This window comes from Zootoca vivipara, chromosome 7 (genome assembly GCF_963506605.1).
Source record: "Zootoca vivipara chromosome 7, rZooViv1.1, whole genome shotgun sequence".
In the NCBI taxonomy this organism is placed as follows: domain Eukaryota; kingdom Metazoa; phylum Chordata; class Lepidosauria; order Squamata; family Lacertidae; genus Zootoca; species Zootoca vivipara.
The window spans coordinates 48,817,442-48,843,401 of record NC_083282.1 but is presented as its reverse complement, the minus strand read 5'-3'; the positions used below and the strand labels follow the sequence as shown (position 1 = coordinate 48,843,401).

At 43.8% G+C, this 25,960-nt stretch overlaps 2 protein-coding genes across 2 annotated transcripts in view; one reads left to right on the top strand and one right to left on the bottom strand.

Moving 5' to 3' along the window:
* CELSR2 (cadherin EGF LAG seven-pass G-type receptor 2) overlaps nt 1-2,989 on the top strand; it is a 125,136-nt gene extending 122,147 nt beyond the window's left edge. Inside the window, exon 35 of the mRNA XM_060276996.1 lies at nt 169-2,989. Within this exon, the coding sequence (XP_060132979.1) occupies nt 169-172 (4 nt within the window). The 3' untranslated portion in view covers nt 173-2,989. The remainder of the gene's footprint in view (nt 1-168) is intronic.
* Nucleotides 2,975-24,559, bottom strand: PSRC1 (proline and serine rich coiled-coil 1). The gene is made up of 7 exons (XM_060277475.1): nt 24,279-24,559; nt 22,727-22,787; nt 8,549-9,131; nt 7,907-8,074; nt 6,042-6,195; nt 4,416-4,551; nt 2,975-3,182 (listed from the first exon to the last, which is right to left on the bottom strand). The coding sequence occupies exons 1-7, from the start codon at nt 24,295-24,297 to the stop codon at nt 3,152-3,154; spliced, it is 1,152 nt and encodes a 383-aa protein (XP_060133458.1). The 5' UTR covers nt 24,298-24,559; the 3' UTR covers nt 2,975-3,151.
* Nucleotides 24,560-25,960: the final 1,401 nt, after the last annotated feature.

Sequence of the window (25,960 nt, the reverse complement as noted above, 5' to 3'; positions counted from 1 at the left end):
CTTGTTCTCATATTTAAAGCTAAATGGAGACCTATATTGAAATAAGGGTGGTCCAGACAGGCAAGAGCCTTCTTACCTCCCACAATCCCTCCTGTGTGATGCTATCTTATGGGTATTCCAGCACTAAATGCAGATCAAGATCTCTGGACTTCCTGTCTCCTCCCGTAGGTGACCGAGGCTTCTGAGCGCAGGGAACTGGGTGCAGCCCTTGGTCCTTGCTGGTCTGCCAAATCATCTAGAACAAAAGCTGCATGTGCTGATCAACTTTAGACACACGGAACAATCAGAACCAATTCAGAAATGGACTAGGAGAGGCAACAAGAGAAGCTAACCCTCTCAGACTTTGCATTGCTAACTCCAAGCGAGAGCAAGCAACGTCCCGGATCTCTAGACTCCAGTGAAGTATCTGCAGAAGTCAAGGAATACCTTCTGTGGTGCTGAATTATGGCTTGGAGGGAGGACCAACAGTTACCGGTACCATGTCTTCCATAAAACACCGCCCCCTCCCACAGGAAAAGCTGGATGCATCTCTTCCTGCCAGCATTTGCCAAATATTTTCTCTTTCAAGCTTACACGACAAGCAGCTAGCTAGCAGGTGCAGCCATTCCTATTACTGAAGCTGCATACGAGGAAAAGCTTCACCTGCTACCTTTTTCGCTTGCCATGAGACCAGGAAAGACACAGGAGTTGTACTGGAGGGAGCTTTCAACCTGCTCCCCACCCCAATCCCTACAGTACCTCTAACCTAAGGTTTTAGTCTGCAACCCCTGTGCACAGAATAGTCTACCATAACTTCCTATGCAAGCTCTTTCTCACGTGGAGAAAGCGCTAACTGAACAGATCTGAAAAGCAGTATTGAGGAAAGAATTATTCAGCACAAGCTCTCTCGAAGCAGCTGTTAACTTCTAGAACAAACTGTCTTCTGCCCCATTACTCTGTCCAAGACGGGGCAGAATTGGAGTGGCGAGGCCATGTCCCTCCACTTGTGACCAAGTGTTAATGAAACCTTTAAAAGCACCAGAGATTGAGGAGGCAGCAGCTCCTAGACGAAGCACCATGCAAGAACTCAGCTTCTGCTCCATTACTGCAATTTGCAAAATATTTTTGAGTCTTAAATCTGCCGTCCACAGAGAACCAGTTTCGCCCATCTGTAGAATTTATGTGTTTGGCGTGTCTGCATTTTAATTTATTTTTTTTACTGTTATGATGTGTATTCTTATATTTACTGGCAACTATCTGCCTGCTGCTGTGCCATCCTAGGGGAAGGGCTGGGACAAATTAGAGAGTCGAGGGGGTGGAGAGAAAACCGCCACCTAAGTCCTTCGAACCAGAAGTGTTAAGTTAAAAGGTATGTGAAGTCGGGAAACATCTGGGGAAGTGCATGGAGAAGCCTACCCCTGGTTAATCATCGTAAGCTGCACCCTATAGAAGGCACAGCCCGCCACATGCATCTTCCACCTGGGAGGTTAGGTGGATCGGCTGACCCTGTGACACTCCATCAGGGAGGGATGGGGAACCAGTGAATCTTCAGATGCCACTGGACTCTGCCTCACCCCTTACCTTTGGCCATGCTGGCTGGGGCTGGTGGGAGCTGGAGCCCAGCAGCATCCCTGTCCCTGCACTAAATGAACCATGTAATAGGAGTCAAGAGTCTGAATGAACTGGCACCTGCAGCGAAGTTGCCTTTGCTGTAGACTTTGGCTCTGCTTCTTTGCGCAGCTCACCACATCCTTCACTTCACAGCCGATGAGCAGCCACCACCGTCCCAACCTGAGCACATGTCCTTGTGGACTCAGTGTCAATATTAGCTCCAAAGCAGCCGACTTGTCAATTCATCAACTTCCTCTGCAATAGCCAATGGGGTCATTTTCAGCAGAGCTCAACCAGAGCCAGAGCCAGTTGCTTCCTTTTGCTGGTAGGGCACCCAGTGCCTTGGATTGCTGCACGGCAGACACCAATTCAACCGACTTCTTTTCTGTTGATGTATCTTCAGGCTGGAAGAAGGGAATGCTACACTTGTTGGATTTTTGCCTGCCAGGTAGCTATTGAAGGTACTGAAGCATTACCAGGAAAGAGTGGCAACTACTTTTCCCTAAGAAGCCTAACTCTTCTCCCTTTTAGCAAGCCAGGGTGTTGGGGGGAGATCAGAGGGGGGAAATGTGGTGATTTCACCTTTTGGAGGAACAAAGTGTTTTAACGACTGTGATGCTGGCTCTTCCCTGGAAACAAAATAGTTGAAGTGTACAGGTAGGGTTGTTTATGTAAATACTGTAGGGTTCATTCCCCTTACCTACTAAACAATAAAACCATAGTTCTGTGCAGGTGACTTCATTTCAGTTCCACACCCACATCTTGTGCTAGAGAATTGTGTCTTGGGTAAAACCAATAAGCAAGATTTGGCAGAGCTGAAGCTCTTGAGTTTTCTTACTGCTTGGGTGAATGGGAAGGAGGTAGACCAAGATTGGCCTAATCTTCCGGGAGGAAAAGCTGCAACACACTTTAAATATTGGGAGGCCATTGCCAAGCTCTGATGCTAGCATGACCACTGATAACTCGCAAGAAATTCTTCAGCTCCTTGGAAACACAGCAGATTCCTTAACTGAGCCAGTTTGTCCAATAGACTCCATCTGCAAAACCCACCAGTTCCAGGAAAGGCTGTATGGATACACTCCATACACTCACACCCATAGCAAGGAGGCAGCTGCTGTTACCTAGACAGCAATAATATACCTTCTCACCTCCCAGCACATTGCTTGACTAAGGCGGTAATAGATTTTCTCTTACATTACTTGCGTCTCAGATCCACACATTATTTTGATAGCTGTTTACATTACAGTATTCCATATTCAGACTAGGCTTCCACATTGGGTGTTTTTTTTTTTTAAAAAGCATATTTTGTTTTATTAAAGTATATATTTTAACAAAAAATAAGTACAGTATAGACAGACAGACATAGCTAACCATATAGCAGAGATTCTACAAGGCTGACCCGTAGCCCCTCCAGGTAATTGTTTTGGCTGATGGGAATTCCCACCAGACCTCAGCCAGTGAACATGGAGGTGTGGTTCTCTCTGTCAGCAAAGCCTTGGCCAAGTCTCCCAGGCTGCAGCTTCTCCTTCACCAACGCAGGCAACGCTTCGTGGGTTCACACTCATCCAGCCCCAGATCTGTTCGCTGCAAGGCTGAAACATCAAAAAAACAAAAACATGAACCCAGGCCCTGATAGTGATGGAGGAGATCTATGGTAAAGTTCAGCAGGTATAACTACCCTCTGAAAAGAGCCTCACTGTGTTTTTTTATATAAATTCTTTATTGACTGCAATTTATATATTAACCTTTTGTCGCACAGTTGTATGCTTCACAAAGGGCCTCACTTTGACTTGTCAGAGGTTGCCTTCTTGGGCAGTCGCAGCCTGCTGTTCTGGGAAGGGCCTGTCTGTCGAAATGCAGGTGCTTTAGGGGGGGGGAGGTTCAATCTCTAGTATCTACAGGTAGGACTGGGAAGGACCTCTGCCTGAAACTCATCCCCAGTGCAGGCGATTCTGAGTTAAATGGGCCAATAGGCAATGTGCACTTGCCAGGACAATTTTAGTTTAGCCACTTCACTCAGTGTTTCCCGGCTTGGTTTGGGGGTTTGTTCGTGGTTTCCAGGGATGGAAGCGGCTTGGAACAAAGTTGGAAATTGCAGCTGAAGTTGTTAGCTGAAACCTGAATGATCTGAAGGCAGTACACACCCACACACCAAGTGATGGCACCTTGAGAGCCAATGGTTAATAAATATGCAAATAATGGGAGGAAGGGAACACAGTTCAGAGGCAGAGCAGTGTACAGATGCAGGTCATGCTAATGGACCTATATCCCAATGAGCACCAGCATTTGCTCCACAGGAGTCCAGCCATATCATTCACAGCTGAGTGGCGCTTGGGTGTCCTGCCTTCCTAGAAGCACCTTTGTGGACAGGACCACTAGGAAAGGGCCACAGCAGAGCATCTACCTTGCATGCAGATTGGTCCAGGTTCAATCCCTGGCACCTCCAGGTAGCCTTGGGAAAGATGCCTGGAATCCCGGAGAGCTGCTTCCATTCACTCTAGGCCAGGCATGTCAAACCTGCGGCCCTCCAGATGTTTTGGCCTACAACTCCCATGATCCCTAGCTAGCAGGACCAGTGGTTGGGGAAGATGGGAATTGTAGTCCAAAACATCTGGAGGGCCGCAGGTTTGACATGCCTGCTCTAGGCTGTACTGAGCGAGAAGGACAAGCAGTCTGGCTACATAAGGCGGGTTCCTATGTTCCCACTAGCTTCCTTCAAAACCCTCTCAGTGTTTTCTTCCCTTCCAGAAGATCCTTCCTGCCAGATCCCACTCCCAAACCCAGCGACTTAAGCTGCCTGGGCCATTCTGGAACGGCATGCTTACTGGCAGAGTACTGGTAGTCTGCTTGCCAACCCAGACTTGGCAGTGTTCCTGGGTTGACTCGCACGGCAAGGCTTGTTGTGAGGCTTGCAGCTGGCCTGCAATTGTGGGGCACTGCTGCCCATACTTGTCGCCTGACCTGCAGAGAAAAAGAGAAAGCAGGCATAAACAGATATGTTGATAAGGAGCGACCAGCAGAGGTTGTGCACTTAGAAGTCATGGGATAAGAGACAGAAGTTGTCTTACGGCACACATAGACTTTCTGAACAAGCATGAAACAAAAGTCAGACAGTTTCCACAGCAGGGGCAAACAAGCTATGGGAGCCCTCTAAGAATCTGCACTGGGACCAAATCACACATTTACAAATACAGTGGAACCTTGGTTTATGAACACCTCGGTTTATGAATTTTCGGTTTATGAACACCGCGGACCCATCTAGAACGGATTAATTCATTTTCCATTACTTTCAATGGGAAAGTTCGCTTCAGTTTATGAACGCTTCAGTTTATGAACAGACTTCCGGAACCAATTACACCCATGCTTCAGTTTATGAACATTTCTGTTTAAGTACTCCGCGGACCCGTCTAGAACGGATTAATCCACTTTCCATTACTTTCAATGGGAAAGTTTGCTTCAGTTTATGAACGCTTCAGTTTAAGTACTCCGTGGACTGTCTGGAACAGATTAATCCACTTTCCATTACTTTCAATGGGAAAGTTCGCTTCAGTTTATGAACGCTTCAGTTTATGAACAGACTTCCGGAACCAATTGTGTTCATAAACCGAGGTACCACTGTAAGTTAAATAGTATCTCCTGCTGCAGACATGAAGCCTTCAAGTCCAGACGTTTTAAGTACTAAGCACCTGGTAAATAATGGGTGTGCCAGGTCAAGAACTGAATTTTATAATTTTACCGCACCGTCCTATACATATCTACTCAGACATCAGTCCTACTGGGCCTCATTCAAGTGACGAAGTTCCACTAGGACAGGCATCCCCAAACTGCGGCCCTCCAGATGTTTTGGCCTACAACTCCCATGATCCCTAGCTAACAGGACCAATGGTCAGGGAAAATAGGAATTGTAGTCCAAAACATCTGGAGGGCCCAAGTTTGGGGATGCCTGCACTAGGAGAAGCTAACACAGGCATTCCCAAACTGCGGCCCTCCAAATGTTTTGGGCTACAATTCCCATGATCCCTAGCTAACAGGACCAGTGGTCAGGGATGATGGGAATTGTAGACCAAAACATCTGGAGGGCCACAGTTTGGGGATGCCTGAGCTAACACAACAGGGTTCCCCCCTGTCCCTCCCAAAATTGGCTGGCAGCTTTGGGGAAACCCCAGAACAGCACATGGTGGGGGCAGACCATTCTGCCCAGCAAGCTGAAAAGCTTGCACTGGCAGATTTATTGCCATAGCACTACTTTGAATCGAATTCCTCCCAATGGGTTCAATGGGACTTACTGCCAGGTAGGGGTGGATAGGATTGCAAGCTGAGTCTGCATCAGCAAGGCAACTCTTACGCCCTATTCTGTGCTTTGGTGTCTTCATACTGGGCACTGACCTTTCATGGGAGTGGGAAGGAGAAGAAGACTAAATCCAAATGACACACCGTCTACCACAACTTACTTGCATTTGCCTTTGGGAGATGCGCCACCTTTTCTGGAGCAGCAGAGGCCTTCTTCACAGGACCAGTCTTCGGCGGATCCAGCCTGGGGCCCAGCCTTGCTTTCACATATGGTACTGGTTTTTTAACTTTGCTAGGTGGACCCTGAAGGCCAAGCTAATGCAGCAAGATTTTTAAAAGAAGAGCAAGCTATGTCAAGCGGGGAGAATGCAAAAAAGCAACTATCTCTTGGGAGGATACATTAGGCCTCGCTGCAATGGCTGCATGTATGTGGACAAATTGAGTTGCACAAGTAACATGCAGGAGTTCCATTTCCAGAATGTACATTCACATTAACAAAGGTAAACAGTGCCAGGCGCTCCTGTAGATGTTAGTTTAGGGCAGCGTTTCTCAACCGGTGTTCCGTGGCACACTACTGTGCCGCGAATCGCTGGCTGGTGTGCCGCGACGAGAAGGGCGATTTGCATTGTCACGTCGCTGACCCGCCGGAAAGGAAGCCGGCCGGGTCACGATGCGAGGCGAGCGCCCGCGTCGTGACCCGGCCTGCTTCCTTTCCGGCGGGTCAGTGTTGTTTATTGGCGGCCGCCAGGCACGTGACACTGCAAATCGCCCTTCTCGTCGCCGCATGTCGCGACAAAATTTAGAGTCGGCATCCAGCCGGAGCCCAGAGAGGGCGCCACCGCCTGGGGAGGAGGAGGCAGGCGGGGAAGGCTGCACAGGGCTTCCCTTCGCCGGGCCAGAGCGGCGGCGGCTGCCTGGGGCGGCCGGGAGGGAGGCAGCGGCAGCTGCGCGACCGTGTCTGCCCGCCTGGGGTCTGTGCGTGCCGTCTAACGTGTCCCCGCTCGCTCCGCAGGCTCTGCGCCTGGTGGGTCCGCCTGGCTACCGCGCAGCAGTTCTTCAGTGGCATGCTTTACGTCTCCCCTCCAAACTAAACTAAATATAGGGCGGCACAGAGTTGGTGTGCCGCGGGATTTTTTTTCATAGAACAAGTGTGCCGTGGCCCAAAAAAGGTTGAGAAACACTGGTTTAGGGAACCTATATTCTGCATACTGTTAAAGAACATAAGAACCCTACTAGATGAGGCCAATGGCCCACCTAGTCCAGCATCCTGTTCTCATCACAGCCAATTGTGGGAAGACACAAAGCAGGACCTGAGCACAACAGCACTCTCCCTGCCTGTGATTCCCAACCACTGACATGCAGAGACCAGTGTTTGAAACTCCCATTGTTCTAGGCGCATTTTGCGACAGGGGATTTCATTAGCGTGAGCAGTTTCTGAGCTCTGGGTGCAGTACTGTGCCGAAGATTTCAGATCAAAACTGCGAAGTAGAAGGAAAGGAGGACCTTTTCTACCTCCCCACTTCCAGTTACTCTCTGAAGACTGGAGAAGAGACCCTCTCAAGAATATTAGGGGGTGTGGGCAGGGGAAGGACTAGAGCATGTGAAAAATGGAACTCTGGCTGCAGTTCATTCATTTTCAGCTTTGTATTCTTGTTATTAAAAAAGCATGCCTAGACATTCCATTGTTGCGCCCCTAACCTAGGTTTAAGGTGCCATTTTGCTCCCAGCTTTCATATCTCAGTTTCTAACACTGGTAGAGGCCCAGTGCCTCAGCTATTGGAGGTGGAATCCTAGCCATTGTGGTTAGCAACCATTAACAGCCCCATCCCTCCACTAATTTGTCTCACCTTCTGTTAAAGACACCAAGCAGGTGGTCATCACTACCTCCTGTGGGAGTGAATAGTTCAACTATGCACAGTGCGAAGAAGTACTTTGTCTGCCCTGAATATTTTTGCACTGAAGGATAGGCCTAATTCTACCCAGCCTGCTGTGTGCGCCACTCCTTGGTGTTGCCCATCAGAAATACCTGAGATGCCTCCAAAGAGGCGACCTTGCCAGAAGATTTCTCTGTTTCCCTCCAAGGTCCCTTCCTGTTGGTTTGAAGGGGAGGCCTCAGACTTGGCAGGGTCTTCTTATTTTGCGTGGGAAGGGTGGGTGGAGTTGATCTTTCCTTCCTGCTGCACCTGGTAGTTGTCTGCGACAAAAGACACAAGAAACAGGCTGGAGCTTTGGGAAAGAAGTGGGAACAAGCTATACACCTCTGAGAAGGACATCTTGGAATCCTGGGGCCTTCTGCATAAAGGTGCCCTTTTACATCCCCCTGGGCCCATGCTGTTTCCCAGCCCTGGGAAATTACTCAACAGATGGTGGGTTGGAGATCAGATTCAGGAGAAGATCCCTCATCAAATGCAAGTGTAAACAGCATGATTCATAGGGCATTTGCAGCTACAGAAACTGACTGTGTGTCTTATCAGAAACAAGTCCCATTTAGTTCAGTGGGAATTACGCCAAGCTAAGTGGGCACAGGATTGCAGATTGAGGCACAGCTACGAGTAATTGACACATGCAAGCTCAGGAAGAGAATCAGGATCAAAGCCAGGGATTCCCCGAGCACACACACTCTGTGCTCCAAATGAAATTTGCATTGGTCCTGCTCCTGCCACTGTACCTTTTTAATGTCCAGAGATTTCGTTGCTGCCAGTGACCTGAGTGGCTGATTGGGCCTGGATTTCTTGGGGAGTTGGCTGTCGGGGATGCAGGCATTTGATTTATTCTGGCGTCTTTTGGGAACAGGTGGGTCTGCATCACAGGAAGTAGGACTTCCCATCTCTGGAAGCAGAGCTTTGGGGGAACCTACAGAGCAGCAGCTTTCGGGTCCCACGGTTGGCAGCAGGGCTTTCAGAGGGCTGTTGCTCACGTTGAATGTCCTTCGTCTGGGGGCCCTGGAGTCCCTCCTCACCGCATGCGAAGATTCAATGGAGGGCAAAGGCTCAAAATCGGGAACCATCTCAAGCCTTGTCTCAGAGCTGCCGTTCTCCTTCTCCAGCAGCTCACACCCCTCCATCAATTCAGCCAGCCTGTTGGCTTCCCTCATCATCTCCTCTAGCTTTTCGGGACTCAGAGGGCTCCACACCAAGGCCTTGCCTTCACTCTCCCCGCCAAAAATGTTCATGTCAATTGACTGGGCCGCACACCTTTCACTGGACTCAGTGGGGCAAATGCCAGAGACCGCTTCCTCCTCCTCCTCTTGTCTGAAGCAAGAAAGTCAAGAATCAACAGGGAACCGTATTGGGCAAAATATACAAGCACTGTGCAAAAAGGAATGCAATGAGAGAGGCTTCCCATGTTGGATTTTTTGAATAGTCAAGTTACTTTAGAGCCGGTCTAATGTAAATACTGTCTGTTTAAGAGAAACAGGTGCAGGTGATTTATGTTGATTGCCCACAGGCGTGGGCTCTGCTTCTTCTATATAAGGCTCTGCCAGAAAGCCGTCTGCATCTCTCAGTTAAATTCTTTCAGTTTGATTCATCTCTAAGTAGAGCACTCTCTCAGTTGTTCTGTTTAAGAGATTCCTTAGTTGAATCTTAGTATGATTGCTTAGTTATAATGCTAGAATGCTGTTAATTCTTGGGTAGTTTAATGGGAGTTATGTGGGAGTTTGTGGGAATGTGGGAGAAAGCATTTATCTTTAGTTTAAAGTCTCTTTAGAGTCGGTTTGTTTTTCAGTTAAAGAAACCCAACCGTTTGTATTTTCATCTGCATACTTTTACAAGTGTGCAGCTAGTAAGGGGTTTCATATAAGGGAGATAATTCCCTACGCTCTTGGTGGTGTTTTCTTAGCCAGGTCAACTTCTGACTGCGTATACTCTGCGTGAAGCGTACTTTAAAGGGCCGCTGTAAAACTGGGATATATGATTTAGGTTAAGTAAGTTTCAATACCCAGTTTTCCCCAATATTATTCTTATCATATATATTAATTTCTAATAGGTTATGGGCCCAGGTTTGAGACCTAAAGTATGAAACTAAGTTTGGGACCCAGTTTTATAGAAGTTTGTGGCTAAGACTTGAGCTAAGACATCCCAGAGGGGGAAAAAGAGACTATTCCTACAGAGAAAGTGGAAGGCTGAGGCTGTGGCTGTTTGCCTAGTAATTAGTGCAGCTGTGAGAAAGCTGAAACCTGAGAAAGCCCTGAGCTACTTGATTAGATAGGAGGCTGCTGAAAGGCAGGGAACGCTGAGTAATTTAAAACCAGTGCTGTGAGTAAGCAGTGTGCATTCCTACCATGGCAGAGGGGGCATTTTCTCAAGGAATTCTTTTTGAGAGACTCAATTATAAAAACTATGCACAGTGGTGCCTGAAAGCCAAAGCATATTTAAAGAGACAAGGTCTATGGACAATAGTTGAAAACCCACTTGATAGTAATCCCACAGATGAGGAACTTAGGCAAGATGAGAAAGCCAGTTCCACTCTCATTTTGAGTATTGAGAATGCCCAACTACCACATGTTCAAAATTTAGTTACAATGAAAAGGTAAACCACCGTGAGGTGCAAATATTTAAATGTATAAACAACCTTCACATATACAAGGAGATTCAAAAAAGTGTGCAAAGTCTCATACTCGAAGTCTTAAAAGTCCAGTATAAAGTGCAATAAAGTCCGACAATAAAGTGCTATGATGTATCATGCGTTATCTCTTCCCATACGTTCTTATCTCATCCGACGGGTGGCCAGCTTCTCGCCCGTTTCACAGGAATGGTTTTAAGTAATAAGAAATTCATATGATGCACCATAAATACTTGTATACTTCTTTTAAAACATCATACAGAAATGTTTAAAATTACTCACCAAAGGTTCATGTTTGAACTAACGAAGCTCACAATTCTCAAAGACTGATGAAATGCAACAGTTAGTTACAAGGTTAAATACAAGGTTCAATCAGTAAATCATTTCAAATCACCAAATCCTTACAAGAAGTACAACACCAGCAACTCTTAAAGATATACAACTGTTAACAATTTCATGACTAGGATAAAAAAAACGTACTCCACCATATCCTTGAATTCCTCGTTCATAGAAAGGCACTAAACTCTGGAGATTTAACCCCGCGGGTGCTAATGAACCAAATCTATGTATCCAGTTGGCTTCTTTTTGGTGTAGTTTCCTTTTCAAAGCCTCAGCATTTATTCCAGAGTGTTTGTGCTTATAAATAATAAACCATTTAAAGTCCGTTGCTCTGCAACATTGGGAGAGTATGTGGATCTCTTTCTAAACCTAGGTAAAGATGAGTCTATAGGTGTATTGCCAAAAACTTTTTAAAAATTTTATAAGTCTAATCAGCCTAAAGACATCCACTCAGGTATTAAATGAGTTATATCGGGGCATTGGCACAAAAACCAAACCCAGGTTTAACACTTTCCTTTCCAAAAAGCTCAGAGGTCGGGTAGATAAATTGTCTATTAATTCCTTTGTCTGTGTCGTCTCCCTCGCATCTGGGAAAAATGCCCCTTTGAGCGGTTGTTCCTAGTCCAGTATCTGGGGCTGGAGGAATTTTCATGGAGAAATTCATCTCCAGAATTCGTGGCTGATTCAGAACTTTCCCCATCTGTAGTCTCAAAGTCAGAGTGAGACTCTACTGGAGTGGCCCATGTAACTTTTTTCTTTGGGTTTTTGGAATTCTGCCACCAATTATAAACCCTACCCGTATCATAATCTTTAGTATCCCTGATGAATTTTTTGATTTTAAGCTCTTTCAAACTATTCTCAAATTCCTTAATATTGTTTTCCATCTCCCGCATTTTCCTTTCATAGACGCCTCCCTCCTCAGTGGTCTTAAGGTTATGTTCTAATTTTCCAGTTTCCTCTTTTATTTTTATAGCCTCTTGTCTAGATCTTTCTACAATGAGCAACACCAGGTCCAGTGAACATTTGTTCAAAATAGATGCCCATTTGGATATAAACGTATCATCCTGCCGGAACAGAGCAGGTGGTTTGTTCATACGTAGACCTCTAGGAATTTTATTTACTTTACAATAATCTGTAAGAGATACCGCATGCAGGTGGAATCGGGTTTCTCTTTTGCGTAAATATAAATATTGATCCCAATGATTGGTGGTGGAGCCCTGCTCTAAGCTCAGCATAGACGGTAAGTCTGATAATATACGATTTTTATCTTCTTCAGAGAAGGCAAAAAAGCCATCGCATGTGGCCATGTCTCAAAATACACAGAGTAGCAGCAACAAAGAGACAACCACGGTGATGTTGGCGAAACAATGAAAAGGTAAACCACCGTGAGGTGCAAATATTTAAATGTATAAACAACCTTCACATATACAAGGAGATTCAAAAAAGTGTGCAAAGTCTCATTCTCCACATACTGTCCCAATGTTGCAGACCCACTTATCACCACGTTTGAACAGATGGTTCTAAGAGACATCACTAAATTGGAACAGGAGACTCGATCTAATTGGTCCAACTTATCGAGGTTAGAATATAATGCCTTAAGAAATCTTATGATTGATAGTAACATCATCATCAAACCCGCTGACAAAGGAGGCGCCATAGTTATCTTGGATAGAGTTGATTATTGTAAAGAAGTAAGACGACAATTGGCGGATACCTCATATTATAAAAAATTGACTGGAGATCCATCAGGACACATTGGTAGACTTGTTAAAATTGTTGTAGAGGAGGCCGAATTATTGGGCCATATAGATTCCCATTTAAAAGGATACCTTATGAATCAAAATCCTCGCATTCCTGAGTTTTATGTGCTACCCCAAATCCATAAAATTGGTTTTCCACCACCTGGCAGACCGATCGTTTCAGGATCAGGCTCTATTTTGGAACCCCTCTCAAAGTATATAGACCATTTTTTGAATCCCAATGTGAAGAAATTACCATCGTATCTACATGATACAAGGGATTTTATATCTAAGGTTGAGGGCATACATATCCCAGTATCTGCAATCTTGGTTACCATGGATGTAACATCATTGTACACCAATATACCTTTAGAGGAGGCTCGACGCATTGTGGAAAGCATATTCCTCTCTAGAGAAATCCAACAACCACCTACGTTTTTTCTCATGGAATTGGTTGACATCGTTTTTGAACATAATTTTTTCAAACTTGACAGTGAATTCTTTTTGCAAACTAAGGGAGTGGCTATGGGGAGTGCATGTGCCCCTAGCATAGCTAATCTTTTTATGGGAAAGATAGAGGAAGAGTACCTGATGAATTCAATGGCCAACCCTTTTTATGAAAAAATATTATTTTACAAACGCTTTGTGGATGATTTGTTTTTGATCTTTGAATCATCGGAAAGCATAACCGGATTTTTTTTCGTGGTGCAACACGATACACTCTAGCATTAAATATACTACACATTTTCACACACAACATATAACCTTCCTTGATACTATTGTATTGAGGGATAGTGTGAATAAGTTAGCTGTAAGATCCTTTAAAAAACCCACGGATAAACCTTCATACCTGCACTATAAGTCATATCACCCGATGAGTTTGAAACAGAATCTACCATATGGCCAGTTTTTAAGAATTAAACGAAACTCTACTTTCTCTCATGACTACCACAGAGATAGCAATAACATGGCACAAGATTTTCTATCCAGGGGTTACCCACAGAGAGTAGTTAAATCGGCACAATCTAGAGCATTCTATAAACCTAGAAACAGTCTGTTTGAGGAACACACAAGACAGGAAAACCAGCCCATTACTTGTGCTCTTGACTTCACTCCTTTGGCTTATTCCATCAGTAGAATCATTAAAAAACATTGGCATTTGGTAAAAGATTTGCCGGGTTGTGCCAGAATTCCAGATAGGATATCGTAGAACGAGGAATCTTAAAGATATGTTGGTACACACAGCCATTTCCGATGCGCGCCAGACCCAGAGCAGTATACGGGGCCACTTTAAAAGTGCCGCCTGTGAATTAACGCAAGAAATTAAGGAATTTACAATACCTGGTTCTTGCAAACCTGTCCAGTTGGAGTCTTTTACAAATTGTAATTCTCGGGGAGTTGTGTATGCCCTACAATGCAATTGTAAATTATGGTACATAGGTAGTACTATTAGACCGGTGAAAGTGAGAATCTTAGAGCATAAAAATCGAATCCTTAATAAAGTTTTGGAGGCGCCACTCACGTCCCATTTTATTGAGCAAAACCATAGAGCAACGGACTTTAAATGGTTTATTATTTACAAGCACAAACACTCTGGAATAAATGCTGAGGCTTTGAAAAGGAAACTACACCAAAAAGAAGCCTACTGGATACATAGATTTGGTTCATTAGCACCCGCGGGGTTAAATCTCCAAGCAGAGTTTAGTGCCTTTCTATGAACGAGGAATTTCAAGGATATGGTGGAGTACGTTTTTTTTATCCTAGTCATGAAATTGTTAACAGTTGTATATCTTTAAGAGTTGCTGGTGTTGTACTTCTTGTAAGGATTTGGTGATTTGAAATGATTTACTGATTGAACCTTGTATTTAACCTTGTAACTAACTGTTGCATTTCATCAGTCTTTGAGAATTGTGAGCTTCGTTAGTCTTGTTAAGCCTTCACACATGACCCTTTGGTGAGTAATTTTAAACATTTCTGTATGATGTTTTAAAAGAAGTGTATAAGTATTTATGGTGCATCATATGAATTTCTTATTACTTAAGAAAGAGTCCGAACCCTGAGGAAACCATTCCTGTGAAACAGGCGAGAAGCTGGCCACCCGTCGGATGAGATAAGAACGTATGGGAAGAGATAAGAATGCATGATACATCATAGCACTTTATTGTCAGACTTTATTGCACTTTATACCGGACTTTTAAGACTTCGAGTATGAGACTTTGCACACTTTTTTGAATCTCCTTGTATATGTGAAGGTTGTTTATACATTTAAATATTTGCACCTCACGGTGGTTTACCTTTTCATTGTTTCGCCAACATCACCGTGGTTGTCTCTTTGTTGCTGCTACAAAATTTAGTTACAGCAAACGAAATTTGGGAGGAATTAAGGACTATTTATATTAGACAAACTGCTGGAAGCAGAATTGGGCTAACAACGTGTTTTATATAACACAAAGCTTGCTCCAGGACAATGTGTGAAGGAGCATTTACAGAAGCTGACTGCACTTTTTGCAGAATTGCAGACAGTAGGCGTTCAGATAGATGATGAGAACAGAGCTTACATTACTCTTAGTTCTCTAGACCCTTCTTGGGACAATCTTGTTCAAACACTTGAGTCTATGCCTAGGCAGGAACTCACTATGGGATATGTCTATGGGAGGCTCATTACTGAACAAGAAAGATGTTCAAGACTAAAGGAAGAAGGTTCTAAAGGGGTTCTACGCCCTCAGTCAGGAGCTGTTAGAGCTTCTACAGGTCCTAGTTGTGAGGGAGATGAGAAGGCATTTATTGTGCGCAGATGCTATTGATGCCAAGACCCCACACATTTAATTCGTGACTGCCCTCATCCTGAAAGAGGACCTAGTTCACATGAAAGTCAGAGAAAGTCATATTTTCTGTTATATGGAAAGAAACCTCCAGTTAACCATTTTAAAGTTTTTGGTTGTGAAGCCTGGGTATTAATCCCACGTGCGCAGAGACGCAAAGAAGAACCCAAATCCCAAAAAAATGCGTTCTTATGGATATCAAAGTCTGACTAAAGGATGGAGATTTATTAATCCTGGTAAAGACCAAACACGAGTAATTGTTAGTAGAAGCGGAGAATTCTGCGAACAGAATGGTTGGGCACACCTGCATGGAAATCCTGATATTCTGTTATTAGATAAAAATGTTACAACTTACCCTAGGAAGAGGGAACACCCTAAATCTGACAAAGAGGGTGAAACAGAGTCAGATGATGGTGCTGTTGATCAGTTAGAGCATTCATCTTCACTTGAAAGTGATGTAAAAGTGGAGGAAGAAGAAATTCCTGATTTACCTAGAAGGTCCGAAAGGACAACGAAAAGGAAACCACCTGATAGGTTTGGTGCCACGAATGTAAGAGTTTGTTGTGTCACCTGTGAACCAGAATGTTATCAGGATGTATTAAGTTTATCCAAACAAGAGAAAGATATGTGGCAAAAGGCAATGGAAAAAGAAATGAAGTCTCTTAAAGACATTGGAGTATATTCTGTCACATCACTACCAGAAGGCAAGGAGGCAGTAGGGTGCAGATGGGTCTATAGAGTTAAGAGGTCTGCCACAGGAGAAGCACGATGTAAAGCACGTTTAGTGGCGAGAGGGTTTACGCAAAAGCCAGGCATCCATTACACGGCTGTATACTCTCCCACAGCTAGGAGTGATACAATGAGAATGCTGTTAGTCTATGCAGCACAAAGAGGTTTAAAGGTCAACCATTTTGATGTTGACACAGCCTATTTAAATTCACCATTGGAAGAAGAAATTTATATGCAACAACCTTTAGGGTTTAAAGAAGGAAAACCTGGACAAGTTTACCGGTTGCATAAGTCCATTTATGGCCTAAAACAATCGGCTAGGAACTGGAATATTTTTCTAGATAATGTGCTTACAAATTTGGGATTTAAAGGTTGTGTGGCCGACAATTGTTTGTATGTAAGAGGTTCAAATAATAAAAAGGAACTAGTTTTAGTTTTTGTTGATGATATGATTTACGTAGCTGAAACTGAAGCCCAAATTCAAACTTTTTCAAAACAGCTACAAGGTCACTTTAAGATTAAAAACCTAGGGGAAATACATGAGTACCTAGGAGTACAAATCACAGGAAGTGAGGATGGAAGTTTTCTGTTAAATCAAACAAGTAAAATTGAGCTACTACTACAAAGATTCAACATGTCTGAGTGCAAAAGTGTACGGACACCTATGGAAGTAGATTTTATAAAAAGTGCTCAATCTGAAAATGATGTAAAGTTTGAAAGTCCTGAGTTATATCAGTCTGCTATAGGAAGCTTATTATATTTATGCGTGTGGAGTAGGCCGGATTTAGCTTATGCAATTGGTATACTCAGTAGATCAGTTTCTGAACCAAAGAAACATGATTGGGTTGGAGTAAAACGTATTTTCCGTTATTTAAAAGGAACCAAAGATTTTTGCCTAAAGCTATCATCTTCTGGAACTGAACAAATTAGTTGTTTTGTTGATAGTGACTGGGCAAACTTGCCAGACCGAAAATCAGTGTCCGGTTTGGTCATCAAATTTGGAGACTCCTTGATATGATGGAAATCGCGAGGCAAGGTCTAATAACTTTGTCTTCTACCAAAGCTGAGTTTTGTGCTCTTTCGGAATTATGTAGAGAGCTAGAATATTATATTAGTTTGGTTAATGATGTTCAAGGAACGTATGAGTTACCCATTACGGTCTGGGAAGACTGTCAACCCTGTATATCTTTGGCCAAGACGGGAAATTTTAAATCCAGAACATAACACATGGATATACGTCTCCAAAATGTTTACCAACAATTTAAAAGAGGTCTGATACAGTTAAAGTACTGTCCTACAGAAGATAACGTAGCTGACGGTCTAACCAAACCTCTAAGTTTTCAGAAACATAGTGATTTGTGCAAGCACCTAAATCTGGCAAAATGAGTAAGATATAAATGTTCAGTATTTAGACAATAGACCGGGAGGGGGTGTTGGATTTTTTGAATAGTCAAGTTACTTTAGAGCCGGTCTAATGTAAATACTGTCTGTTTAAGAGAAACAGGTGCAGGTGATTTGTTGATTGCCCACAGGCGTGGGCTCTGCTTCTTGTATATAAGGCTCTGCCAAAAAGCCTTCTGCATCTCTTAGTTAAATCTCTTAGAGATGAATCAAACTGAAAGAATCTAACTAAGTAGATCACTCTCTCAGTTGTTCTCAGTTTAAGAGATTCCTTAGTTGAATCTTAGTATGATTGCTTAGTTATAATGCTAGAATGCTGTTAATTCTTGGGTAGTTTAATGGGAGTTATGTGGGAGTTTGTGGGAATGTGGGAGAAAGCATTTATCTTTAGTTTAAAGTCTCTTTAGAGTCAGTTTGTTTTTCAGTTAAAGAAACCCAACCATTTGTATTTTCATCTGCATACTTTTACAAGTGTGCAGCTAGTAAGGGGTTTCATATAAGGGAGATAATTCCCTACGCTCTTGGTGGTGTTTTCTTAGCCAGGTCAACTTCTGACTGCGTATACTCTGTGTGAAGCGTACTTTAAAGGGCCGCTGTAAAACTGGGATATATGATTTAGGTTAAGTAAGTTTCAATACCCAGTTTTCCCCAATATTATTCTTATCATATATATTAATTTCCAATATCCCATCCCACAGAAGAATCCAAAGCAGGAGACTTCCGGTCTGTCGCGGCGGAGAGAAGGACGCAGGGACTTCGCGCGCCGAAGTCCCTGGCTTCTCGGAGGGGGGGGAAGTCCGCAGAGCGAGCGGACTCCCCGTAAAAGCACCGGGTAGAGAGTCCCGGTGACTCACGCGCCCAGCGGCTGCTCCGTTTTGCGGATCCCCCGCTGCCCGAGAGCTCAGTAGAGCGATCGAAAGCCGGCGGGGTGGAACCGCGGGAGCCATTTTGGGCTTAATCTTACCTCCGTGAAGTGAAGCTCCGAGTCCTGACCCGGCAAGCGGCGGATTCTTCCGAACAAAGTTAAAGATTTCCATAAAGTAAGTGGAATTTTGATTACGGACTCTAAATTTAACAATTGGAAAAATAGGAGAGACTTTAAAGTAACGGAAGTCGGTCTCTTCCTAATGGAAAACCGGGAGGCGCTTTAAAAAGATCTTAAGCCGAACGACGAAAAGCATTTGAAACTGTGGACCCGAAAGAAAGAAAGACTTTTTCGAACCCTCTCAACTCCCGAGTCTTGAACCCCTTGAGGTACAGCATTAAAAAGGGGGAGAGTGTTTTGACAGCTGTCAAAAGCTGTCAAACTGTCAAAGACCGGGTGGACTTATTGCACTGTTGTGATCAGTAAAAAATTGACTGAAAATGTGTTAGAACCATTTAACATTGGAACTAAGAATGGATTTGTGATTGAATAAAAAGACAAAGGAAAAGAGCAGCCAAAATGGAGTCGATCGTCTAAGGAAGGAATTTTCCAGCACCCTTTGTTCTCCACATCCTGTTTGTCTGCGGTCAGGAAAAGTATGAAAACAAAGTACTCTCGAGCCTTCCAGGAGGCAGTGCTAAACTGTCTACAAACATGGGAGGACATTTACAAGGAACGGCAACATCCCAATTCACTAGCAGATGAGGTTGAAGTCCAAGTCCAGGACTCAGAGGAAAATTTGAACTTGGAGACTGTGGAGATTGAGACTGGTTGTCAGGAGAATCAATTTGATGGAAATTTTAAAGAGGACTTGGACTATAAAAAATACACTTGGGATGAAGCAAAGCAAGGACTACAAAAGGAAGAAAAACAAGCAGAGCAAGAAAATGAGAAGCAAAGGAATGGACTTGAAGATCCTGGGGGGGTTGGAATGTGGGGCGATGTCAGTGAGGAATGGGAAAGACAGGGGCAGAGGGGGACAAGGGCCTGGAGACGGATATGGGAAAGAATGGGTGTGGGATGAAAATTTTAGTTAAAAGATTTATTTTTAGTTTTTGAAAGACGGTTTTCGAAATTTTGGCTTGTTAACGGAAATGCTGATCCAATTGGGGGAAAAGATTTAGGGAGAGGAGATGGGGTGTAAAAATGAAAGAAAATAAGCTGGGTTTTCTGGAGGGAGACATAAGAACGGCCTAGGAAAGTATTTAAGTCAATGTAAATTTTTGTAAGTTAAGTTAGGTTTTTAGGCAGAAAGCTGCCTACTCTCCTCTCCTTACTCTGAGCTACTCAGTGGCAGGGAGTGCTCGGGGGGGATGAGGAGGGGATATAAGGGAACCTTGGAAATGCTGTGCCCTACAGGTTCCTCTTGTGGCAGGAGGGGGCCTGTGGGAGGGCAGCATGGAAAAGGAGGAGGATTGAGTTAATAGTATAAGAAAAGGATTTTAAACTGAAATAGAAAATCCGCCATAAGCTTTTAGATTTTGTTTAGGGAAAACCAGGAGGAAGACTATCGAGGAAGTCACAATTTTAAGGTTAAGAATATAAGAACTGGGGAGTCAATTCTCCCCTATTATTGTTATGTGTATGTTTGTTTAAGTATGTTTATGAAAGAGCTGGGGGAAACCAATCCTCAGAGCTCCTCCATTCCTGTCCCTTCAGTGGCAGGGGGGGGAAGAGGGGGGAGGAGGGAGGGGGGAGGGGGGAGGTCAAACCCAGCTCACAATGGACCCCCTTGGACTCCCAAAGCGCACGGGTTTCACTGGTGGCAGAGGTGGACCAGTGGGTGGAGGGAAGACGAAGGGACAATGTTGTATTGTATGTTTGTGTAGTTGTGTAGTTGTGTTTGAAAATTAATAAAAATTATTATAAAAAAAAAAAAGAATCCAAAGCATCGGTTTTGGGATAAAATCTGAATAAAGCTTGTGAACACTAGTGCTTCAAATTACTAGTCTTTGATTTCTGATTAGAAATGTATTATTTTATTGACACAGCAATCTGCAGGAGGTTGGACTAGATGGCCCTTGAGTCCCTTATAGCTCTACAATTCTATGGCACTGGAAGGTTTGGATGTGGCAGGGGTAGCCTTCTGCCTAGCCCCAGCCAGCTGCCTCAGCCTTCACCATCCAAGTAGTGAAGAGAAGCTGCCACTAACCGCACCCCCCAAAGCCAGCACAAATCCCCAAAGCAGGGAGTTTCCAGAGTAGGACTGGGCTGGCACAGGGTCTGCTGGTTCCTGTTGGCAACGGACCTGATCCAGCGTCTTTGCTGAGTCAGCTGGCACAGCAAGCAGGCATTCCCTCCCCTCCCTTTCACCCTGGCTGGTAGAAGCAGCAGGGCTGTGGAAGTGGCGACAACTGAGTCACTCCATCAAGCCCCACCGCTGTGGGCTAGGATCTTGGATTGGCCCCTTATTGAGAAACAAAACTTATAGACTGCCCTTCACTTCAAAGCAATCACAGGGTGGTTCCAACCAGGGTGGATAAAAATCAATGATTATTAAAATAATAAAATAATAAATAATAATTATTATTATTATCAGATTTTTTAAATATTTAAATAGGATTTTTATTAAAAATAATAATCAGTTTATTAAAATAAAATGCTTTTGGAGGAAAAATCTTTCTAAAGATAGTTTTCCATTTAAGTTACATTGTAGTCCAAAGGCTATTCATCAGGAAATAGGGATTTGTTTTAAGTTTTTCATGTGTGCTAAAACTCAGTCTAAGTTTTTCTTTCTTCTAAGAAATTTGTTTAAACACATCAGTTAACAAACATGGGTACATATGCTATAATGTTATTGCTTGAGTTAAATAAATCGTTTAAATTGTTATTAAGGAAATGATTATTTTTCTCCTTCCAATAAAGTACAGCAGGAAAGTTGTCCAAACATAAACAGTTAACTTATTAAACCTCACATTTCATAATTATCTGTCTATGTATTTCTAATAGTATAACCAAATCAGTAATTTTTTATGTAACTGTAAAAACTACTCTGAAAATTGATTATTCCAAAAACGAAACCTTCCTCTGGTTGTAAATATTAAGATTATAACAGCAAGAATGAGTCTTTCTGTAAAAAAATTATTTAAATCAAGTCTTACTGACAAGTCTTACTGACTAGCGATTTAAATCGATTTGATTTAAATCAAATCCACACTGTTTCCAACATAGTGGGAGAGATTCAATGACATGCTATTCAACGCTCCTCCCCATGCACACTGATCTGGGGGTTCTCCCAATCTGGAGGAGTGGATTTTGGCGAGTTGTGGGGGACGGGGAGGGGGAGGGAGGCCTCACTGTGCTGGTGGGAGCCATTGTGGTGGCTTCCGCAAGCACATTTGGTTGAATCTGGTCCAATAAATAAAATCACAATACCAATAAATTAACCCATACTAAAATACCCTTATATTACAGACAAAACAGCAGCATAACAAACAGATTAAGACACGGGTCCCAAAACCTACCGCGCTTCGGGCCTCCTCCAACCCGGAAGTGCGCCGGAAACGACGCTTGCGCATGTGCGCAAGCTATTTCCGGTGCTCTTGCGACCCAGAAGTGGGCAGCCGCATTGGTAAGAGCGGGAGGTGGCAGCGGGTGGCGGGGGTTGCCGCGGGCCAGTATAAATCGATCCTTCGGGCTGTATCCGGCCCCCAGGCCGTAGTCTGGGAATGCCTGGACTAAGACTTCGGTACCAGCTAGTACCAGAGTGATTTAAGTATCTCTAAAACCTTGCGGGAATAAGTATGTTTCAACCAGGCATTGCAAGCTTCTCCAGGGAGAAGAGTGTTCTAAAGCAGGAAAGTGACTACAGTGGTACCTTCTTTCCCGAACGGCTTGGCTCCCGAACAAATCAGCTTCCGAACGCCGCAAACCCAGAAGTGTTGTTCTGGCTTGCGAACGTTTTTGGGAAGCCGAACGTCTGTTTCGGCTGTCAGCATTGTTTCCAGGGCCAATCAGAAGTAGCACCTTGGTTTGCAAACGTTTTGGAAGTCAAATGGACTTCCAGAACGGATTGAGTTCAGGAACCAAGGTACCACTGTACAGCAAAAGGATGTTGCACATTACATTTGGACTTACAGAAATTGTTTCTATCAGAACTTGCTTATAGCTGTGCCACGTCATTCTGTTCCAGTGTCTCCCTACAAAAGGAATGGGGCAGGTCTTTCTACGCAGGCCATTGGTACACATTAGCAGTACAGACACTTTAAGCGAGCACTGCAGCCTTGCTACAGATTCTGACAGACCTGCTTACAGTAGCTATTTACAGATTTGAGGGTGGGACACCCCGATTTATATCACCAGGGATTAGATTCGTCAATCAACCTTACCCGTCAAAAGAAGAAGACGACAGACTAAAATCCAGTGTCTCATCAATAATAAATTTTATATCTGGAGAAAAAGAATAAATCATTATTATTACAAGTACTCACTGAGCCCTGACTATCTACCTGCTCATATTACCAACTTTAAGCAGAAATCACCACCTCCATACAAGCAGGAATCATCCCAATAAAATGTAATTCCTAGCTTGCAGTAGAACTGAGATTTTTCTCAGTTAAAATGCTTGGGTATTGAAGATGCCATTCCCAAAACTGTGTGGGGAATATTTTGCAGAATAGGGAATTAAAACACGTGTATATTCTCGATCCACTTCCCATTAATAAGTACTGAGAATGGTAGAAAGTCAGAATCCTGATGCTAAGGGAAGCTGAACTTATACAACTAACAGTCTGGTCCTATGCAGAATTAGATGCACCGAGGTTAACTGAAATCACTGGATTAGGTGCACCTAGTTCTATATAAGATCTGGCAGCAAGATGTGCTCTGAATATTGCAAGACATAAAAATAATTAAACTCCACTTCCTCAAAATATTTCAGTTTACATGCAGCCCCTGTGTGCATGATTTTTTTTTTGTAGGGAGAAGATTGTTGATATAAAGGAAGGAGTGGCTCCACCCCCATCATTCTGCCCGGACACTGAGGTCCAGTACCGAGGGCCTTCTGCCGGTTCCCTTGTTGCAAGAAGCCAAGTTGCAGGGAACCAGGCAGAGGGCCTTCTTGGTGGTGGCGCCCGCCCTGTGGAACACCCTCCCATCAGATGTCAAAGAGAAAAACAGCTACCAGATTTTTAGAAGACATCTGAAGGCAGCCCTGTTTAGGGAGGCTTTTAATGTTTAATAGATTATTTTATTTCATTTTTCTGTTGGAAGCCGCCCAGAGTGGCTGGGGAAACCCAGCCAGATGGGAAGGGTATAAATAAAAATTATTAGTTATTATTATGAGCAAACGTGTGCTGTTCCTTCAGTTCTGCTGCTCCTGGCTAAACCATACTTTGGCTTATAATAATAAAATAATAATAATAATTTTTATTTATACTCCGCCTTCCCCAGCCAAGACTCAGGGTGGCTAACACCGAATATAAAACAGTTAATTAAAATACAACTTAAAAACAAGATTAAATACTTAGCATTACATTCAAACCTTGAACAAAACTTATAGCTCGTGCTTTGTCTGGAGTGATACAAACTATGAGCTTGGATTCAGACCAAATGTTAAGCCAAACCATAGCTTAGCCCTAAGTTGGTGGCAGCAGCAGGACCAGGGAAGAGGTGAAGCGGATGTGATCTTTGTTACACGATCATAGAATCGGAGTTGGAAGAGACCACAAAGGCCATCCAGTCCAATCCCCTGCCAAGCAGGAAACACCATCAAAGCATTCCTGACAGATGGCTGTCAAGCCTCCGCTTAAAGACCTCCAAAGAAGGAGACTCCACCACACACACAGGAACCCACACATTTGCTTGTTTGTAGTAAGTCATGGTTTGCCTTAGTGTTACATATGAACATACATAGGGTGCAATGGATATTGTGGTGCTCACCTTCATTTGGCCACTCCATGTTTTTCAGGAACCCTCCTACAATGAAAATAGCATGAGTTTGGCTTGGGCTTGATAAGTTTTGGGGTTGACTTGGTTTGTGAAAGTTATGCTACGAATTGGTTACCAGAAAGTGTTAACAAACTGTGAAAGAATGACAAATACGTTTTGCTGTAGTTCATTACTAGAAACCTCATTTGGTACATTTTTTAGTAGAAGCTGCAGATTTGTATTTTTCTCTCTGCATTTTCTCACCTGCTGTTCCTCTCCCTCCTCTCCCCCTACTTCCCATATTCTATTTCCATTTGTAACCTACTTAGAAACAGCTTTCTGAATTGTAGCTAGCTTAGCCTGCTAAACAGCAATAACAGTCCTTATGGAATATACTTTTTAATTGTTCACACTTTTAGGTACTAGCCATCCTTTTTTGCCTTTGAAATTCTGCAAAACACCATATACACGGATAACACTTTATTAAGTATTTTTATGTTTTAAAAAGCGTAGGGCCCCATTAGCTAAAGTGGTAAAGATAAAGGGTTCTTAACCGAGGTACCATGTACTGTAATTTCAACGCTGCCGCTTAGCAGTAACCACCGCCCAGGTAGCTGTACTGTACCTCAGATACGCCTCTCTCCTCCGTCTCGAATCACCAGTGGCTTTTCTGGTTTTAAAGGGAGAGCAATCACCGGGCGTTCACTCCAATATTAAGTATGCAAAATTTGCACCTCCCATCGCCGCTGCAAATAAAACGTTTTCCGGTCCTCTCTCCCCGCGGGTTTGCTTTTTTGTGCGAAGTCTTAAAAGGATGAATTCCAAAGCATGCTCACTACTGTATATGGTGGCTTTGCAGCTAGTCGTAATTAAAGGTATCCTGGATCCTTCCCGCCACAACTGAATAAAATGCAGGTAGCGGTGTTGACATGGGGCGGGGCGGGGCAATCAGCAGTATGGATCTGCTCATTTTCCTTCTCTATTAATTCTGCAAAGCAGCCCCATTGCCCGTGAGTCTAAGGTAGACGCGAGCATCTAGACCAAGCATCGGCAACCTTGGCTCTCCAGATGTTTTGGAACTACAACTCCCATGATCCCTGACCACTGGCCCTGTTAGCTAGGAATCATGGGAGTTGTAGTTCCAAAACATCTGGAGAGCCAAGGTTGCCTATGCCTGATCTAGACTAACCAGCGTCCGCCACCACCAGGCAAAGTTTGTCCCAGGCTAAAATAGTCACCACATTCCTACTTGTCCCGCTGCCGTGTTTTAGAAGTGCATTCGTCACTTATGTGCCCTAAGATTGGTAGCGAGAGATGTTTGGGGTTCTCCCGCTCACTGCCACGTTTTTAAACGCTGACTTCTATGAGGGAGCGATGTTTCTGATCTTCTCTCCTGCCTTAGTCAAACCACTGACGGGAGTTTGCATTCTCCAAGGCACGCTTCATGGAAAGGTGCAAGGCAATGCTACGCATGCTGGCATTGCGCCGGCTACTAAAGATGTGTTTCTTTGCCCAGAGGATTTAGGAGCCTCTGCTATTTGAATACCCGTTTTTACTGCTTCGTGGATGTTAAAATGACATTTGGGTTGCTTTATTCTGTCGTGCACAGCCTTCCTATCGTTGTAAGTAAATGAGTCGAACGTTTTCTCGAAATAAGCCCCTTTGCGTTCAGTGAGGACTTCAGTTCCCAGATA